At 30.8% G+C, this 20165-nt stretch overlaps 4 protein-coding genes across 4 annotated transcripts in view; 2 read left to right on the plus strand and 2 right to left on the minus strand.

Moving 5' to 3' along the window:
* LOC111676507 (activin receptor type-2A) overlaps positions 1-1970 on the minus strand; it is a 28865-nt gene extending 26895 nt beyond the window's left edge. The window contains exon 1 of the mRNA XM_023437468.2: positions 1286-1970. Coding sequence (XP_023293236.2) covers positions 1286-1322 — 37 coding nt within the window. The 5' untranslated portion in view covers positions 1323-1970. The remainder of the gene's footprint in view (positions 1-1285) is intronic.
* Positions 1971-3225: 1255 nt separating this feature from the next.
* Positions 3226-8654, plus strand: LOC111676506 (protein polybromo-1). Its single transcript, XM_023437467.2, has 4 exons — positions 3226-3244; positions 3301-5141; positions 5203-7440; positions 7500-8654. Exons 2-4 carry the CDS (start codon positions 3317-3319, stop codon positions 8468-8470), a joined length of 5034 nt encoding a protein of 1677 aa, XP_023293235.2. The 5' UTR covers positions 3226-3244; positions 3301-3316; the 3' UTR covers positions 8471-8654.
* A 1935-nt stretch (positions 8655-10589) lies between these two features.
* On the plus strand, positions 10590-11594 carry LOC111676514 (histone H4). The gene is made up of 3 exons (XM_023437474.2): positions 10590-10746; positions 10832-11050; positions 11155-11594. The coding sequence occupies exons 2-3, from the start codon at positions 10871-10873 to the stop codon at positions 11284-11286; spliced, it is 312 nt and encodes a 103-aa protein (XP_023293242.1). The 5' UTR covers positions 10590-10746; positions 10832-10870; the 3' UTR covers positions 11287-11594.
* Positions 11595-13703: 2109 nt separating this feature from the next.
* LOC111676511 (protein Cep78 homolog) lies at positions 13704-16978 on the minus strand. The gene is made up of 8 exons (XM_023437471.2): positions 16603-16978; positions 16353-16540; positions 16119-16295; positions 15826-16000; positions 15311-15758; positions 14965-15250; positions 13915-14330; positions 13704-13845 (listed from the first exon to the last, which is right to left on the minus strand). The coding sequence occupies exons 1-7, from the start codon at positions 16886-16888 to the stop codon at positions 13938-13940; spliced, it is 1953 nt and encodes a 650-aa protein (XP_023293239.2). The 5' UTR covers positions 16889-16978; the 3' UTR covers positions 13704-13845; positions 13915-13937.
* Positions 16979-20165: the final 3187 nt, after the last annotated feature.

Below are 20165 nucleotides of genomic sequence, written 5' to 3' on the forward strand. Positions count from 1 at the left end.
GCCACATGCAGCCAACCCTACTTTAACTCTGCCCAATGGATTTATGGACAATTTTTAAGCCTGAACATTGATGTAGAAACCCCCAATTAGATTATTGCAAAAACCAAACATTACATAGTATAAACAAAAATATTATAGGACAATAACAAATAACTGGAAAGTGATGCCATTTCCTGAGAAGTACATCCAAAAAAAGTTTTTCAAATTTCCCTACAATTTCAAAATTATAAGATAAAAGTAAAAATACAGTTTTACTTTATTTCAAGCACTTAGGGCGAGTTTTTCTGATAAAGATAATCTTAATTCTTTGGTTAAACCTGGTTTAATATATGTTTAGTGTTTTTCAGTTATTAGTAAAGTTATTTATTATCTTAGTTTAACTAAGTGTAATTGGCCAATTAAACTCAAGTTATAAGTGAGAAAACACAATTAACAAAAACAATAAAACAATGATTTCAGAAGAACAAAAATTTAATATTTTAAGTAAATTGCAATTTTCTGATTTATTTTGTTTTGCCTATTTATTATTGTTTTAAATGTTTATTTAACATTTTTCTAAAATTTTCCATTTTACAAAAGTATTGTTTGCAAAAAACAGCTGTTCATTGTTTATGTTTTTGAGTGAAAAGTTGGCAATACTAAGAAAGTTAACTGAACTTAAATCTAAAACTGAAAAACACAATCATCGGTTAAAGTCCGCCTAAATTTGTTCCGATTTTAATCTAACAGCAAGTTAATCCTAGTTTAACTGAGGACTAAGAAAACCGCCCTAAACTACTTAAATTTTCTCAATTTTGTTTTAGAAAAACATACATACATATGTATGTAGGTATTTACTAAAAGTCGTCTTACTATGTACCTATTACAAAAAAAAATTAATAGGTTTTTTGTCTTATTTGCTAAAAACTTTTTTAAAAAGTTCATTGTTCCAATTGGAAATTGCTATTGCTATATTGCAAATTTTTACACTAACAAAATGGGGCGTCCTAACACATTAATCCACTGATAACGTTTAATAAAACTAATTTTTTTAAATATTGATGATTTCTTAAAAATTAAACAATATGCAAATATTTTTAATATATTTTATATGTAGATTTTTATTTTTACAACGAATTTTGTTACAAAAACCAAAACAAAAAAGAAAAACAAAAATATCAATGACTCTCACACACATTCAAAGGCACTAAAAAAGTTACAATTAAAACAACAACAACAAATTGTGATAATTGAATTGAAGCGCAAATTGCAAAAGAATAACAAAAAATCTTAAAAATATACTTACCAAAGGGTATTAAAGGTTTCCAAGATAATTGCAACATTGTGTTACTATTTTAACAGTAACAACAATTCTAATAATGATGACGGTAATAAAGTGTTTAAGCAGATTTTCAACAATAAACCCGCAATAATTAAAAGTAGTATTTTAAGTAAATATATTTTGGTCTACAATTTTAGGTAGCTTTTTTGATTTTATCATTTATTTTGAAACTTTATTTTGATTCTGTTGTTAAAATAACACTTTCGTAACATGAATTTCTATTATTTCTTGTCCACATTGTGTTGGAGACTTGGAATAGACATGTTATTATGTATCAACTTTTTTTGGATTTCTTTTAAAGAATACTGGCGCTCCTCTGGCGCTTATTATTATGTTGTTGTTGTCGTTTTTATTGTTGTACACTTTTTCTACATTTCTTTAATTTTTTTATATGTTTTCTTATTTTTTCATATTCGTTGTAGATGGTATTGTACACATTTTTTCTGCAGCAATTTATTTTGCTGTTTATTAGCTATACACACGCTTTATTTTATTTATGTAATTCAGTATTAAACAAATAAATTTTAGTAAATTTAGCCGAAATATATTAATTTTGTTCAATTTTAAAACACTATTTTATCAATTTTCACTCCGTATGAAAAATTTGTTGCTCCCGCTGTATTTGTGTCTTTTTTAATAAATGACATTTGTATTCTATAGTCCAAGGCGAATTCACATAAGGTGGAGGTTGTTCGGCAACAGCAAAATTTACCATGTATTTTATTTTTGCTTTTGGTATGCACCAAGGCGAATTTATATTAGGTGGCGTTATATACTCAATTTATTTATTTTCACTTTAGGCACTGATATCTAAGTTTGTTATTGTTTACAATTTTAAATTAAAAATTTACTTTAAAACAGAAAACACATTGTTATTTTTAAAATTTTATATGTAAAAAATCTAAAAAACTATGACACTTTACTTACGTATCAAATCAAATTAAATTTCATTCATAATTTTAAAAAGAGAATAAAGGTCGTATATAACAAATTAAGATGAAAACAACTACTTTATTTGTTTTAATCACTTCCAAAACCTAAGACTGACATACGAATGTCAACTTTTTCATTCCAATTCTCTATGTTTATATGAATAAAGTATATTTTTTTAATTATTTGTTAACAAATAGACTATATTGTCATATATTTTATACTATTCTCGAACCGTCATCACCTTATATGATTTCGCCTTGCTATAGTAATTTTTATTTATACAGTACTAGAGTAAAGAACGGATTTAAATTGCTAAAGAGTAAACGAGATAGTTATTTAGTGTAAGGAATAAGGTTGCCAGACAAAAGTATTAGGTAAGTATATATTTAATTTTTGGTTTCTTCAAATTAAAATTTTATATTTCAAATCGTTATTCTAAAGAGATCAACAAAAAATAAAATATTCTAAACATAATCAAAATACGACAGAAAACTTACGACAGATTAAGCTGTATGGCCAAACGTCAAAATTTAGATCAAATTTTGTTTTACTTTAGTTATATCATTAAAGAGTACCAATTTTGATCCAAATTTTGACGTGAGGCCATACATCTTTACAGCTGATTTTTAAACGCCGCCAAATATTTTTGTGCCAACAAGCGACGTGGTGTATACATCGGCGTAGATCAGTGATGCCAAGTGCCGGGATTTTTCCCTTTTTGTAGAGATTTTTTTAATTTAGGTGTATTATTAAAAATTAGTCATTATTCTGGCATTTCTTAAAACTTAAATTCCAGTTTAGATGAAAAACATATTAACTAAATCTGTTTTTTAATCTCTTTAAATTTTTTTTTTAATTTGTTAAAAATATGTAGTAAGAAGTAGTTTAGGGAATAATGCAGGGAAAATAAAAAGTGGCTGTAGGAATAAAGGGATTTTATTTATAAGCGTATGGCATCACTGTTTTTAATAGCGTCTTTGTGGAATTTTTGTGTGAACTATTTGTGAAAATTTTAAGAAAAACTTTTAATAATTTGGTTTTTTTAGTTTATTCTTTTTGATTATGTTAAGCCGTAAACGTAGAGCTAGTTCGATAAGCAGTAAACACGATGACGATCCTCAACAAATGGATGATTCTACGCCAGAACAATCGCCGGTATTGATGACAACGTCTGGAGTGGGAGCAACTTCGACGGTAGCCATGTCGGCACGCAAAAAACGTAGGCTAGATCCCACAGAAATGTGTCAGAGTCTGTATGACTCCATAAGAAATCTAAAAAAAGAAGATGGCACCATGTTGTGCGATACTTTCATAAGAGCACCCAAGCGCCGGCAAGAGCCTTCATATTACGATGTGGTTAATAATCCCATAGATCTATTGAAAATACAGCAGAAACTTAAAACTGATATGTACGATGATTTAGATGAATTGATACAGGACTTTGAATTGTTGGTGAACAATGCGAAAGCATTTTATAAGCCCGACACCACAGAACACCAGGATGCGGTGACATTGTGGCAATATGTGGGGGCAAATAAGCAAAAATTGCTAGAGTCCATGGGTATTATGTCGACAGATGAGGAGCCCAAGTCAAAAGGTAGAGGTAGAAGACGATTAACTTGCAATGCCGAGGAAGATGCCAAAGACGATGAAATAAATGTTTATGAAGAGTTATTTGGTACGGTGATGACTTCTGTGGATAATACTATGAACGACCGCCCTTTGCATAGAATGTTCTTATTGTTGCCGTCGAAAAAAGTTTATCCGGATTATTACGATGTCATAGAACATCCTATTGACTTGAGATTAATAGCCACCAAGATACAAACAAATGCCTATTCCAATCTACAAGAAATGGAAAGAGACTTGTTGCAAATGACCAAGAATGCTTGCCAGTTTAATGAGCCGGGATCCCAAATCTATAAAGATGCCAAGGCCTTAAAGAAACTGTTTACACAAAAACGTCTAGAACTAGAAACTGGTAAAGCAAAGTTGGTTAGACGTCACAAATCGGTATCAAGTGCAGCTATAGCGGCCCTTAAAGAAGAAGCCGACTCTTCAGACGATGAGGAAACCAGCCGTAAAGGTGAAGGCCCCATGTGGGCATTATTCGATCATTTGTATAACGCTCCGGGTCATTCAGAACATCCTGGCGCCACGGGACCACCATTGGGCACATCATTATGGAAGTTGCCTGTACGAAGATTTCATCCAGAATATTTCGAGCTAATCAAGCGACCCATTTCAATGAGTCAAATACATAACAAACTAAATAAAGGAGAATATGCCAACATCAGTGACTTGACGGCTGATCTATATCTCATGCTGGATAATGCTAAAAAGGCCTTTCCACCAACACACAGAACCCACAAGGATGCTGTACGCATGCTTAAACTTATGAACACCAAACTGGTAGAGGACACACTTGATCAAGAAACCAGTGAAATGGAAGAAGATGAAGACGAAGATGAGGAGGAGGAAATTGACGATGCTGAACAAACAGTACTAGTGGCATCCACCGAACCGCAACCGGAAAAAAAGAAAAAAGGTCGCCCAAGACTTAATACAACTCCTAACAATTCATTGAATTCATCCCTCAATGCACCCAAGGTGCAACGTATGACTATTACACCGTATATGAAGAAAAAAGTATTAGCTTTGCACAAATATCTGCTGGATTTTTCATTGGGTACTCGCAAACCCATCGATTTATTTATGGAGAAACCACCCCGTAAAATTTATCCAGATTATTATGACATCATACAGAATCCCATCGATATGAATACAATTGAACACAATATAAGAGCTGACAAATATCGTGATGTGGAAGATGTGGTGGCAGACTATAGGCTTATGTTTGCCAATTGTCGCCAGTATAATGAGGAAGGTAATTTTATTTTGCGAAATATCCGTTTTTAGATTTATATTTCATTTACTTTTTTTCTTAGGCTCCAATATCTATGAAGATGCCAATATTTTAGAAAAAGCCCTTAATGAAAAACTCAAGGAATTCCCTGGACTCAATGAAATCAAGAAACCTCTACAAAAACTTAACAAACCCGGCAGACGTCGAGCAAATGCTGTACCCATGAGTGACAAATTATGGCAATTTTATGAAACTATTCGCGACTACCAAGAACCTAAAGGCAAGAGACAACTTTCATTGATTTTCACCAAACTGCCATCAAAAACTGAATATCCCGATTACTATGATATTATTAAGGAGCCCATGGATATGGAGAGAATACTTAATAAATTAAAACAAAGTCTTTATGAAACTATCGATGAATTGGCGGCTGATTTCCTATTGATGTTGGAAAATGCTTGCAAATACAATGAACCCGATTCTCAAATCTACAAAGATGCTTTAGTTTTGCAGCAATTGACTTTACAATTGAAACAGAGTTTAAGAAATGATCGTGACACAGTGCCCGATGTGGGATTGGCTGTTCAGGAGCTGCTACTGACTTTGTTTACATCTGTTTATAATCATCAAGATGAAGCGGGTAGATGTTATTCAGATTCATTACTGGAATTGCCGGAATACGATGAACAACCAGGAGAGACAAAAGTACGTGGCATTTCATTGGATTTGGTGAAACGCAGATTAGACAAAGGTGTCTACAAACGTTTGGATATCTTTCAAGAAGATGTATTTGCATGCTTGGAAAGAGCACGCAAGCTATCACGCACAGATTCTGATGTTTTTCAAGATTCTATTGAATTGCAATCATACTTTATTAAAAAGCGGGATGAAATTTGTCAAGATACTCTCAGTTCTACCGCTCTAAACTACTCCCTGGATAAACTAATGTCTGAAGTGGAATTAATACGCCAACAAAAGTTGCCCCAAGAAGAACCCGAGCAAGATCAAGATGATAAAGTAGAAATGGATAAGGCTGCCATGCAGGGTGAAAGCATGATTATAAATCAAAAAGTCTTTTCTCCTGGAGATTTTGTTTATTATCAACACAATGAAAATAAAATTCCCAGCATTGCCTATATCGAACGGCTTTGGACTACCGAGGATAATATGAAAATGATGCATGGTGCTGTATTTCTTAGGCCTCATGAAACTTATCATGTACAAACCAGGAAATTCCTAGAAAAGGAGGTATTCAAGAGCAGCATGTCACAAACTATACCCATGGAAAAAGTATTGGGCAAATGTTACATTATGCACATTAAAGATTACATTAAGTATAGGCCGGAAAATTTTGAAGATAAAGATGTATACGTGTGCGAGTCTCGTTACAATGTAAGACCCAGATCTTTTCAAAAGTTTAAGAATTGGCCCTTTGTGCGTGAAAATGATCCAGTGAAATTTGTAGCTCGCGAAAAGCCTTTAGATATTAAACGGGTTATGTCGGTATTTAAGGAACGCATTGAAAAACATAAAGGTGAACTAGAGGAACTTAAACTACAGGAGGCTTTGATTGAAAAAGAGAAACCTAATGTACCCTGTGATCCACCCGCAAATGCTGAAGCAAATGCGGTTTACTATCAACAATACAACACCATTTGCAGTGGTGTCGTCAAGACAGGTGATTTTGTGTATGTAGCCACCCAAACGGGCAAACAGTCCATAGCACAAATCCATCAAATATGGGAACAAAACAACAAATCCTATTTCAGGGGACCTTGGTTACTAACACCAACTGAAATTACACCACCTTTGCCCACACAACCTCCCATGGGCAAACCTTTCTATCGTCAAGAACTTTTACTCTCGACCGTAGAAGAAATTAGTCCGATTATAGCAATAGTAGGTCGCTGTGCCGTTTTGGAATATCAAGATTTTATCACCTCCAGGCCTACCGAATTCCCGGAGAGTGATGTGTACATTTGTGAAGCCATCTATGATGAATTGAAAAAATCCTTACGTAAATTCTCCACTCCCAATTCGTTGCGTAAATTTCAACATTCTCCAGAGGTGGTACAAGATGAAATCTTTTACTTTAAAATGCCTATTAAACCGGGTAAGGAATGTAAGAATGATTTCAATGAAAGTCTGGGCATAATGGAAGATTCTATGGATGGTAATCCACCATCAGTCAGTTCGGACATAGCCACAATATCATCACCTGCACCTTCGGTATCCTCGACACCGCTTTCGTCGAAAAAGAGTAAAATTGCCAAGAAAAGTCTTACAGGTTATATACTCTACTCGAGCGAAGTACGAAAAGGTTGGTATTTAAGAAATAAATTCTGCAAACTGGTTTGTATTTTTATTTTATTTTTTTAGGCATTTGTACCGCTAATCCGGAAGCTTCATTTGGAGATATTTCCCGCATGGTGGGCAATGAATGGAAGAATTTACCAGCCAGTGTTAAACAAAGTTGGGAAGATCGGGCCTGTCGCATAAACGAAGAAACAGCTGCCAGACGTGAGCTAATGGATGAGACCTTGAATTGTGCCAGTCCGGGCCCAAACATGGATCAACAGTCACCAAATTTGACGTTCGAATGTCTGTGGGATAAATGCGATTACCAATTTGAAGACTCGCTTGATTGTATGGAACATTGTTTGGCCGAAAATACTGGCCATGTACAACGTACTGCCCAACAAACAGATTCCGAATACTGTTGTCTCTGGCGAAATTGTATACGCATGAGAAAGAACATGCAAGCCTTTCCCTCGTTGGTGCGTCTTATCAAGCACGTACGTGAGGTGCACTTATCTAAGCCGGGCAAACATATATTACCACATGAACGTAGTAAAAATTATGTAGCACGTAAACCCAAAATGACTAACATACTATCGCAACAAATGAATACAACGGTGGGCATTAATGGACAAATGTTAGTAAACGCTGGAGCTGGGGGTGGTACAACAAACGCTCATTCACCGCGTGGCATGGATTATAATGCTCAAATGCAGTATTCACAAGTACTGGGACCACCACCCGAACCCATGTTTATAACAGTTCCTCCAAGACCTCAACGTGTCTTACACTCTGAGGCCTATATCAAGTATATAACATCGCTGCAAGGCACCACCCATCAACAGCATGCACAAAATGCCAAGAACTGGAAGAAGGCTTTGTCTACCGTTACTCCTATGGATGTAACGAAACCTAAAAATCTCTTACCTTCTCAATGGTTGGGCAAATATGCTCCTACCAATCAGGAGGATGTTGTAAAGGCTCTTTGCCATTTACGCAATTTCATGATGGACGATGTTTTACAAATTCAACGTAGTTTTAATACATTTTAAAAGGGAGTTGTAGATTTAAAAATTTGACCTATAACCATTTATTATGAGTTTTATAAAAGTACATTTGGATAATGTGTGTATAATTTAAATGTTAATTTTCTACTTACACAACAATACATTTAGTAAACATTAATAAATGATATTTAATGATTTATTTGTAATAAATATTAAAAATAAATACATATATGAAAGGTGTAGTTTTGTGTGCTTTAAACAATAAAAAAGTTTTAGTATTAAATAATTAGAATTGTATTTGTCCCTCCCAATCGAATTAAAACTAAAGGATTTGCTTGCTTCTCTGGAGCTTCTAAAGTTTATGACTGGAAAAGTTTTGGTTTTTAAATAATTTTTGCAAGATATTGAGGGATTTTAGTTTATACTCGCCGGGAGTCCTTTAACTGATTATAATTGTTATGACTGTCTCAATGAAGTCCAAAGAATGAAAATATGTCACATATTTAAAATTTTCATTGGCCACATCAGGGATTCATTTGGCGACAGGATTTCATAAAAGTTTACATGGTATTAAGTTGTAAGATCTAACACGGTTGTTAGATCTTACAACGTTGGCAGTAAAATGTGCAGCAAATGGCTAATAACAGTGTCAACTTACATATTTTATATTGCAATATTGTCAGTAATGATTTTTCTGACAATGTTGCAAAAAAAAAATTGTAGGTTCACAAAATTGTTAGACATTTTCTGCACATTTTTCTGACAACGTTGTAAGATCTGACAACCGTGTATCACAGCTTTCAGGTTGATGGTGTACTAAGTGTAAAAGCGAACAAGACCGATCTTATTCTATTATAAAATAGTTTCTAAATTTAGGAAAGCACGACGAACTAGTCGAAAAAAATTTGTTGCGTAAATTCGTCGAATGGAACACAATCAAATTATTCATACCGCCAATTCGTTTCAAAATTTGTTTGTTCGAATTGGAAAAAGTAAGCAAAAGGAACAAAAATTATATTTTTGTGAATCTCCACGATTTTGAGATAATTTTAACAGCTTTAAAATTTATTCGAACATTATTTCGAAATTAGAAAATGTAAGAAATTGACCTCGAATAGAACTAAAATTATATTTTTGTGTATATCCCCAATTTTGAGATTATTTTAACAGCTTCAAAATTTTTTTCGAACATTACTTCGAATTTTCGAACTTAATTTTAAATATTCATACATAGAATTGTAGTGTCATCAAGTGTACTCCAAACTTCCAAATTTCAGACAATTCGGGCCACCAGAACTGGTCTTAATGGCTTTAACAAATTTTTCGAACTTAAGTTCGAATTTTCGAAAATTTTATTTTTAGTTTTTATGACGCAGACATTATTTTAAGTCCATAAAAAATTTTTCGAACATAACTTCGAATTTTCGAATATTCGAATATAATATTGTTGTGTCATTAGCTGTACTCACAACCGCCAACATTATTTTAAGTCCATAAAAAATTTTTCGAACATAACTTCGAATTTTCGAGTATAATTTCGAATATTTGAATATAATATTGTTGTGTCATTAGCTGTACTCACAACCACCAAATTTCAGAAAATTCGGGCTTCCAGAATTGGTCTTAAAAGAATTTTCCCAATTAATTCGTCGTTCGTCTGCGTAAGAAATAGAAATAAACCTATCGCACAGTTCGTTAAATACGACCAATTTCGCCATACACACTGATTGTTCGTATTTTCATATACTTTAGTGTGTTCTATATCTGACGACGAAAATTCGTTCTGAAAAATTCGTCGTTCGTCCCAATTGTGCGTATAGCATAAATTTTTTAAAATTAATTTATTATATGCACAAATTTCCTTTGTACAAAATTCGGCATACGAATAGAATCGAGATTTTTAACTTATAAAATTATAGAATATTTTAGATTCCTTAATTTTCTTTATTAAATTTTGAAGTATTTTATATAAAATAACCTATCAATCTATCTACTTTTCGAGTACAATATCGATTTTTTTGATTTAAAGACGTTTCAACTTTTTCGTTTTTCCAAGATTGATTAAAAAATATAATATTCGATTTTTTCCCTGTAAAAAGTCTATTCTTTGATTATCTTAAAGTCGTTTTATAAAACCCTATTTATAACAAAGTAAAAATCGCTAGAATGGTCACTTTAAACAAAAAATACATTTCCCGCTTAGAAACAAAGAAAAAAAAACTAAATTACCAACACTAAACAATAGTCGCCATTTTTCATTAACTGCAAGCTGCATTTATACTGTGAATTTTGCAGGTACAACGTATTAAAATAAACTAAAGGTAAGAAATTTCTAAAAACTCTTATTAAACAAAAGAAAAAATTTAACATTTTCAATACAAATTACAAAATTTTGTTTAAATTTAGCTCTTTCAAACGCAAAAACAAGAAAAAAAATTCTAAACAATGACTGGTCGTGGTAAAGGTGGCAAAGGTTTGGGAAAAGGTGGTGCCAAGCGTCATCGTAAGGTACTTCGTGATAATATCCAGGGTATTACCAAGCCAGCCATTCGTCGTCTAGCCCGTCGTGGTGGTGTAAAGCGTATATCGGGTTTAATCTATGAAGAAACTCGTGGTGTATTAAAGGTTGGTTATTGGAGAGAAAAATTAAGTTTTTCCTTAAACATGTTTCTATACTATATACTGATTTCTTCTTATATTCATCTTCTTTTATTATATCTTCGCATTAGGTCTTTTTGGAAAACGTCATTCGTGATGCTGTTACCTATACCGAACATGCTAAACGTAAAACTGTTACCGCCATGGATGTCGTCTATGCTTTGAAACGTCAAGGTCGTACTTTGTACGGTTTTGGTGGTTAAACAAACTCTTAACACACAATGTCGCATGAGACAATTTAGCGACAAGTATTATATACACTTAAAAATTTTAAATTTAAACTATATATTCCAATAACCAGACACAATTTGTAACTGTTTAAAGAAAAAAAAACAGAAGTTTCCATTTTTCAATACTTAATGTAATTTTGAAGAAAAATTTCACAACATTCGCTAAAAAATATCTACTATTTGACTTGATAATTAACTTTTAAAGAATATTATGACGTATTTCATTGTCTATATGTATTAATAATCATGATGATACAAAATTAAAGCAGTTTATTTGAAAATCTTACAAGTCTTTTTTTTTGAGAGAAAAATTTAGATATACGGAATATCTGAAATATTGATAAATTTCGTAATTTGTATTTGTTGTCTAGCAAAGAAAAACCTTATAGCAGAGTTGTCCAATGTTCCACCTTCCTATACGAAGCTATGTACAGTGAATCAATTAAGTAATTTGCCTATGTAAAATTTTATAAATTTTAAGAAAAAACTTTATCTGAACAATTATTTTGTGCGTATAGCATAAATTTTTTAAAATTAATTTATTATATGCACAAATTTCCTTTGTACAAAATTCGTCATACGAATAGAATCGAGATTTAACCTATAAAATTATAGAACATTTTAGATTCCTAAATTTTCTTAATTAAATTTTGAAGTATTTTATATAAAATAATCTATCATTCTATCTACTTTTCGAGTACAATATCGATTCTTTTCGATTTTAAGACGAATTGCAAAATAAAGCAATTTGTTTGTTGTATTTTTTAAAGAATATCTTATATTTTAATTTTCTACCATAAAAAGTAAAATCGTTATATTAATTAATGAGTTTTTTGATAAAATGTGAACGTATTGTTAATTTTTTGGGTCAATAAAGTATTTTGCTTTTCTAGGTTTTTTGTTCATTTTTTTTAATATTGCTGCATTATTTTATAAAATTTAATATTTTGATTAATCTATATATTAGAATAACATTTTGTAGATATTTTAGTAGTGGAACGACTAAATTTGGTCATTTCTTAACCGATTTATTATCCTATATACCTATCAGAATTTATCAAAATTTGACTTAACATGAAATCTATCGTTTCTTTCATTAAATTTCGAAAATAATAAGTAATTTTGAATTAGATAAATGATATATTAGATAATCAATGGATTTAGAGGTATAAATCTATATATTATAACAAAAATAATCCGGGTTTTTGGTCATTTTGTATTGATAAACAAAAACTACATTACGGAAACTCCATCTATTTGGGGAATATTGTATAAATTTTGTTTAGAATTGTATAATATTGATTCTTATTGAATAAATCTAACACTAACTACCATCCTAGCCACGACATCACCATATACCATTATAGAACTAGTAAATGCTAAAATCTTGATTTTCAACCTCATATTTTAAATTCTTTATTTTATGAATAAGATACAGTAGGCGTATTTGGATCTGGATAGTTATTCTTGATTTGGGTTCTAAATATATATAAGTGTATGTATTAGGTGAAAAATATTGCTTTTGTTATCGTTACGGTATGATAACCACCTCTATTTTAAAATATCTAAATTAGGTATTTTTCCTGTACTACACGACAGTTCTCTTTACATTAGTTCCAAGCCACCTAAGGTCTGTTTAGAGGTCTAAATTTAAACATAGTGTTCCTCCTAGTTCGTAAAAATATTTTGAAAAAGATAAAACAGGGGTCCAATAGTTTTCCTTGGATACAAGTCGCCTCCCTTTGGCAGTTAAATATTTTGAAAGAGCACTCAGTGCGTTTTTTCTAATAATTCTTTGGATCATTTCATCTATTACTCTATTTTATATTTTTTAATGTTATTGATTAAACATTTCATAATTATATTTAATTGATTTACATTTGTTCTAGAAATCTAAACTAATTTTTTATATCGAAATTGCCTCATTATTATCCTTTAAACATTTAAGGCAAATAACACATTTTCACCCAATGAGGATATGATTTTTTGCAAATCGCAATTGAAAAATACTTAACACTCTTCCTTTTAACAATAAAACAATAAATTCCAAAAATAATTTGAAAACCCCAATGAAATTAACCGGAATTCTCAATTTGCAAAATACTTTATTGACATGCAAATTCTGATGAAAAATAATAAAATGCAACAACAAATGCACCAAAATTTGTATTTTAATATTTTTTTCTAATTTTTCCCATTTTATACAATCTCTATTTTTAATTGGAAAATATATATATTTAATTATTACCTGTTTTTTTCGAATTTTATTTATGAACAAAAAAAAACAAAATTCTCTTAAAAAAGGTAGGCAAAAAACTTAGTTGATTCACTGTATATGTTGATTGGAGCAAGGACGAAAAATTGTTAAACAAACAAATAGGTTGTTTTTAAAAAAATATCATTAGTTTATTAATTTACATAATCAATTGTGTACAAATATAAAAGCTAAAGTGGAAAACTATCATTTCAACGCTGGCAAAAAAGATAAATTCGCAGTGAAGTCTAACAACAATTTTGAAAATGATTGAGGCACTATGAAATAAAAGTTTATAAAACATCATGAGTAAAATCCTAAAAAGTAAAAAAAATAAAATAGATTACCTTTTATAGCTGTTCTTCATCTATCAATCATCACACAATCCCCGAAAAAGTGATCGTGGTGATCTTAATAAAGCATTTAAATTTGCCTCAAAATTCTGATAAACTTCAGTTTCTCCTTCTTTCTCATGAGCTTTAGGCATTGGTGTCAGCGGCATTGGTTTAGCTCGACGTATAAAAACTTTTAAAGGTTGACATTCTCCGTCGTTACGTAGGGTATCCGAATCACTTGAATGTATATCACTACTCATACTGCGTGTGCTTGGGGGTATTGACAAATCGTCTAGTTCAATTTTTGTAAGATTTCCATAATTATTTTGACGTGGTTTGGGGCTTGCTTTTTTCTCTTTATTATTAGTTGGATTATTGGTCATCGAATCACCAATATTGGTTTCAAAATGTATAGCGGTCAATTGAAACTGTAAGTAGAAGAGGGGAAAAATAGCAATATTTTAAAATAGGAAAATTAAATAATTTCAATAATTTACAATAGAGTTCTTGAATTTTATGTATAATTTTGATAAAAAAAAAATATAACAAATGTAGGAATATGTTTAAATAATCTCAGAATGTAATTGATTCTAACTTTTCTTTAACTTTTAAAAATTATCAGCAACTGTGGGTTACTAAATCTGTCTCAAATCTTTCACAAATTTAAAATTTTAAACATAACCTTAAATCTTATAGCAGAAAGAAATAAACAATTTAAGGATCCACTGTGTAATTTGTTTCGAAAGTAAACACCTTGTCTAGAAATATGTATATGTAAAAAATCGATAATGTTAACTCAGGAAACAAATTACGCAGTAATTCCTTCATATTTTAGTAAAAATTTTCAAATATTTTATAATCGAAATCATAAATTAATCAATACTACGTACATATAGCAAAAAACATAAACAAACTGTAATTATTAACAATAAAATTAAAAAAAAAATTATTTCATTTTAAAATTCATGATGATGAAAATTCTACTTTGATTCTAGAAACCAAATTATGGGAGGAGCACAAAATATCAGAAATTATTTTTGCTAATACATATTCAAAACTTACATCTGTTTCATTTGAAAATTCATGATCTGATTTGGATTCTTTATTTTTACTGCGATTAGAATCTTTGACTTCAGATTCTGTATATTTAACTTCACTCTTAACTTTACGAACTTTTAGGGATTTACGTTGTTCAGATTGACTCAAAGTAGAGGGTGAATTAAGGGGAACACTGGGATTAGACATTTCCGAAGCTTTACGATTTGTTTGCTTAGCCAGAATGATATTATTACGGGGCGTAGAGTCATTGCTAACAATTCCAGCGGCTAGTTTTTGAAAGTCGTTGCGTCTAAGTGACAGGATAAACAATTGTTTAAACTTTAATTGACATTTGTAGCATAGAACTTACTCTCTAATTATCGATTGTAGGGATTCATTTTTAACCATAACATAACCTTCGGGTATATTCGAATTGAGATTATTTTCCAATTGATGTTCATAAGCCATTATCTGTTGATTTAATTTTTCATTTAATTGTTCGGCCTTTTTGCGTAGAACTCTCTCGAAGGCTAGTTGTTCTTCGAGCGTTTTTATTTGCTCTTTTAAAGCTGCTACCGTAACTTTTTTCCGTTTGATTAGAACACCGTTTGGGCCTGGCACTAGTTCCTCTTGAGTTGCTCTTAATTTTTGATCTTCATCTTCTTTGCCCAGTTGTTCACGTATGCTACGCAAAAGAAATTTACTAATACCCGTATTACCGCTAACATTAAAATCGTTTATATAATTATTGATTTCCAAACAGTCCAATATTAGATTGGCAGCACGATCAGTTAAACCACAATTCTCCATATCGATGACTTAAATTAATATAGTACAGTCATAATTCAATATTTATTATTAACCTTGCACTTTTAAGGCACCCACCTTTTATCCATACATCCTCTTTTAAAACCTCCACTATAGGCTTAATGCCTTCATCACCTATTTGGGGATTACGAGAAAGAGCTATTGATCGTAAACCGGGCATAGTTTCGGGATCAACTTCACGATATCTAAGGGATTTTTGCCAACCCTCCGAATAACGACTAATTTTTTGTATCTTGTATATTTTGAAAAATTATCAGTTTAGAGGTTAATGACAAAATTCAGAAAGAAGAAAAGGAAATCAGTTTTTTTGAAAACGGACCTACTTCTTTAATATATAAATTTTGAAATACCTTAATCATTTCGCCCACATATTCAGCTCCTTTAGAGGTTAGATCACATTCTGATAAATTTAATTTTTCTACATTGGCTAAATATTTCATGGTACAACAAATGGCTTCACAACCTTTATCCCCAATATTAGAACGTTGAAAACTAAGCTCTTTAATACTTTCATTAATCGATAGGGCCTGTAAAATTGAAAAGAATAACTCTTCAAAATCTAGACTTTTATTACCCCACTTTACCTTCGCTATTGACTCCACATATTTATCATTTAAAGGTAAACCCTCTAGATTTAAAATTCTCAAATTCTTATTAAATTCAATGCAATTTGATATTGCCTCTACTACACCGGAAAATATAAATTTTGTATAGATCACCGATTTCTGGCGAAATAATTTAGCTTTTTTCTCAGTATCCAAATGTTCTAAAACTGAAAATTACTAAAACTATTAACACAAATCTTTGTAAAAATTTTGTTCTTTAATACTATACCCGTTCCAAAAGTTTTGCGCATACGTATACTCAATGTCTGTAAAACTTGATCATAGTATAAAGCTTCCATTATCAGTAGCCAATCGTTTACATTTAATTTGTCACCAAAGAAATCCAAAACAGAGGTAGCATTATTCTTGGAACGAATTTCGGTAAGTGGAGTAAGATTTTTCGCACGACACAACTCCAAATAACGAAAATGAAAAGAACGGCAACGATTTAACTTCTTGCCGCAACTAACACTACTCGTTACGTCACGTAATTCCAAATTAGAGTTTTTTATCATTTTTTTTCTCTCTCGATATTTTGAAAATGTAAAAAAACGCGTTATTTATTTGATGTATATTTTTTACTATTTTAACGTTAAATTAATATTAATTAATACTTGAGAGTCTTGAAGGATTATTTTGTTTAGAGTTTAAAAATATTTTAGAAAAATAAATATGAAAAAAAAATATTGACTATTTTTTTGATTTTTATTTGAATGAAACTGATAGAAAAAATAAAGGCTATTGATATTTATTTATTGTTTTTAAGTAGTTCGTTCAAAAATTCAGTTTCGGTCTAAAATAATCCAACAATCATTTACAAAACGATTCCAAATTAAGTAACGTTAACGTTAGACTTTCAATTCTACTTCTATTTCCCACCAAAAATGGACTTTTATGTTTTCACTCAAAAAATAGATTTTTGTTAAGAAATAGAAGTGATCACAGATTATCATTGTTTTGGCTCTATCTCTTCTAGTCTTCAAAATAAATGGACTTTTATGTTTTCACTCAAAAAATCGATTTTTGGTAAGAAATAGAAGTGATCACAGATTATCATTGTTTTGGCTCTATCTCTTCTAGTCTTCAAGATAAATGGACTTTTATGTTTTCACTCAAAAACTAATTTTTGGTGGGAAATAGAAGTGATCTCAGATTATCATTGTTTTGGCTCTATCTCTTCTAGTCTCCAAGATAAATGGACTTTTATGTTTTCACTTAAAAACTGATTTTTAGTGGGAAATAGAAGTGATCACAGATTATCATTGTTTCGGCTCTATCTCTTCTAGTTTCCAAGATAAATGGACTTTTATGTTTTCACTCAAAAAATAGATTTTTGGTAAGAAATAGAAGTAATCACAGATTATTATTGTTTTGGCTATATCTCTTCTAGTTTCCAAGATAAATGGACTTTTATGTTTTCACTCAAAAAATCGATTTTTGGTAAGAAATAGAAGTGATCACAGATTATCATTGTTTTGGCTCTATCTCTTCTAGTCTCCAAGATAAATGGACTTTTATGTTTTCACTTAAAAACTGATTTTTAGTGGGAAATAGAAGTGATCACAGATTATCATTGTTTCGGCTCTATCTCTTCTAGTTTCCAAGATAAATGGACTTTTATGTTTTCATTCAAAAAATCGATTTTTGGTAAGAAATAGAAAATATCACAGATTATCATTGTTTTGGCTCTATCTCTTCTAGTTTCCAAAATAAATGGACTTTTATGTTTTCACTCAAAAACTGATTTTTGCTGGGAAATAGAAGTGATCATTGTATTGGATCTATCTCTTCTAGTTTCTAAAATAAATGGACTTTTATGTTTTCACTCGAAAGATCGATTTTTGTTAAGAAATAGAAGTGATCACAGATCATCATTGTTTTGGCTCTATCTCTTCTAGTTTCCAAGATAAATGGACTTTTATGTTTTCACTCAAAAACTGATTTTTGGTAAGAAATAGAAAAGATCACAGATTATCATTGTTTTGGCTCTATCCCTTCTAGCTTCCAAGATAAATGAACTTTTATGTTTTCACTCAAAAACTGATTTTTGGTGGGAAATAGAAGTGATCACAGATTATCATTGTATTGGCTCTATCTCTTCTAGTTTTCAAGATAAATGGACTTTTATGTTTTCATTCAAAAAATCGATTTTTGGTAAGAAATAGAAAAGATCACAGATTATCATTGTTTTGGCTCTATCTCTTCTAGTTTCCAAAATAAATGGACTTTTATGTTTTCACTCAAAAACTGATTTTTGCTGGGAAATAGAAGTGATCACAGATTATCATTGTTTTGGATCTATCTCTTCTAGTTTCTAAAATAAATGGACTTTTATGTTTTCACTCAAAAGATCGATTTTTGTTAAGAAATAGAAGTGATCACAGATCATCATTGTTTTGGCTCTATCTCTTCTAGTTTCCAAGATAAATGGACTTTTATGTTTTCACTCAAAAACTGATTTTTGGTAAGAAATAGAAAAGATCACAGATTATCATTGTTTTGGCTCTATCTCTTTTAGTTTCCAAAATATAAGTGGACTTTTATGTTTTCACTCAAAAAATCGATTTTTGGTAAGAAATAGAAGTGATCACAGATTATCATTGTTTTGGCTCTATCTCTTCTAGGTTCCAAGATAAATGGACTTTTATGTTTTCACTCAAAAAATCGATTTTTAGTAAGAAATAGCAGTGCTCACAGATTATCATTGTTTTTCCTCTATCTCTTCTAGTTTCCAAGAAAAATTGACTTTTATGTTTTCGCTCTAAAACTGATTTCTGGTGGGAAATAGAAGTGATCACAGATTATCATTGTTTTGGCTCTATCTCTTCTAGTTTCCAAGATAAATGGACTTTTATGTTTTCACTCAAAAAATCGATTTTTGGTAAGAAATAGAAGTGATCACAGATTATCATTGTTTTGGCTCTATATCTTCTAGTTTCCATGATAAATGGACTTTTATGTTTTCACTTAAAAACTGATTTTTAGTGGGAAATAGAAGTGATCACAGATTATCATTGTTTTGGCTCTATCTCTTACTAGAAGAGATAAATGGACTTTTATGTTTTCACTTAAAACTGATTTTTAGTGGGAAATAGAGGTGATCACAGATTATCATTGTTTTGGCTCTATCTCTTCTAGTTTCCAAGATAAATGGACTTTTATGTTTTCACTCAAAAAACAGATTTTTGGTAAGAAATAGAAGTGATCACAGATTATCATTGTTTTGGCTCTATCTCTTCTAGTTTCCAAGATAAATGGACTTTTATGTTTTCACTCAAAAAATCGATTTCATTAGGGATATAGAAGTGATCACAGACTATCTTTATTTTGGCTCTATCTCTTCTAGTTTCCAAGATAAATATACATTTTTGTTTTCACTCAAATAATCGATAGAGCCAAAATAAAGATAATATGTGATCATTTCTATTTCCTAATGAAAATCGATTTTTTTTGAGTGAAAACATAAAAGTCCATTTATCTTGGAAACTAGAAGAGATAGAGCCAAAATAAAGATAATCTGTGATCACTTCTATTTCCTAATAAAGATCGATTGTTGAGTGAAACATAAAAGTCCATTTATCTTGGAAACTAGAAGAGATAGAGCCAGAATAAAGATAATCTGTGATCACTTCTATTTCCTAATAAAGATCGATTTTTTTGAGTGAAAACATAAAAGTCCATCTATCTTGGAAACTAGAAGAGATAGAGCCAAAATAAAGATAATCTATAATCACTTCTATTTTGTAACGAAAATCGAATTTTTAAGTGAAAACATAAAAGTCCATTTATCTT

This window comes from Lucilia cuprina, chromosome 4 (assembly GCF_022045245.1).
Source record: "Lucilia cuprina isolate Lc7/37 chromosome 4, ASM2204524v1, whole genome shotgun sequence".
NCBI lineage: Eukaryota > Metazoa > Arthropoda > Insecta > Diptera > Calliphoridae > Lucilia > Lucilia cuprina.

Excerpts from the sequence above, each read along its gene's own strand:
- LOC111676514 (XM_023437474.2), top strand. The coding sequence starts at position 10,871 with ATGACTGGTCGTGGTAAAGGTGGCAAAGGTTTGGGAAAAGGTGGTGCC. Across the intron at positions 11,051-11,154 it reads AAACTCGTGGTGTATTAAAG|GTCTTTTTGGAAAACGTCAT; the intron begins GTTGGTTATTGG and ends TCTTCGCATTAG.
- LOC111676511 (XM_023437471.2), bottom strand. The coding sequence starts at position 16,888 with ATGATAAAAAACTCTAATTTGGAATTACGTGACGTAACGAGTAGTGTT. Across the intron at positions 16,541-16,602 it reads GCGCAAAACTTTTGGAACGG|TTTTAGAACATTTGGATACT; the intron begins GTATAGTATTAA and ends AGTAATTTTCAG. Across the intron at positions 16,296-16,352 it reads ATGTGGAGTCAATAGCGAAG|GCCCTATCGATTAATGAAAG; the intron begins GTAAAGTGGGGT and ends TCAATTTTACAG.
- LOC111676506 (XM_023437467.2), top strand. The coding sequence starts at position 3,317 with ATGTTAAGCCGTAAACGTAGAGCTAGTTCGATAAGCAGTAAACACGAT. Across the intron at positions 5,142-5,202 it reads TCGCCAGTATAATGAGGAAG|GCTCCAATATCTATGAAGAT; the intron begins GTAATTTTATTT and ends TTTTTTTCTTAG. Across the intron at positions 7,441-7,499 it reads CTCGAGCGAAGTACGAAAAG|GCATTTGTACCGCTAATCCG; the intron begins GTTGGTATTTAA and ends TTATTTTTTTAG.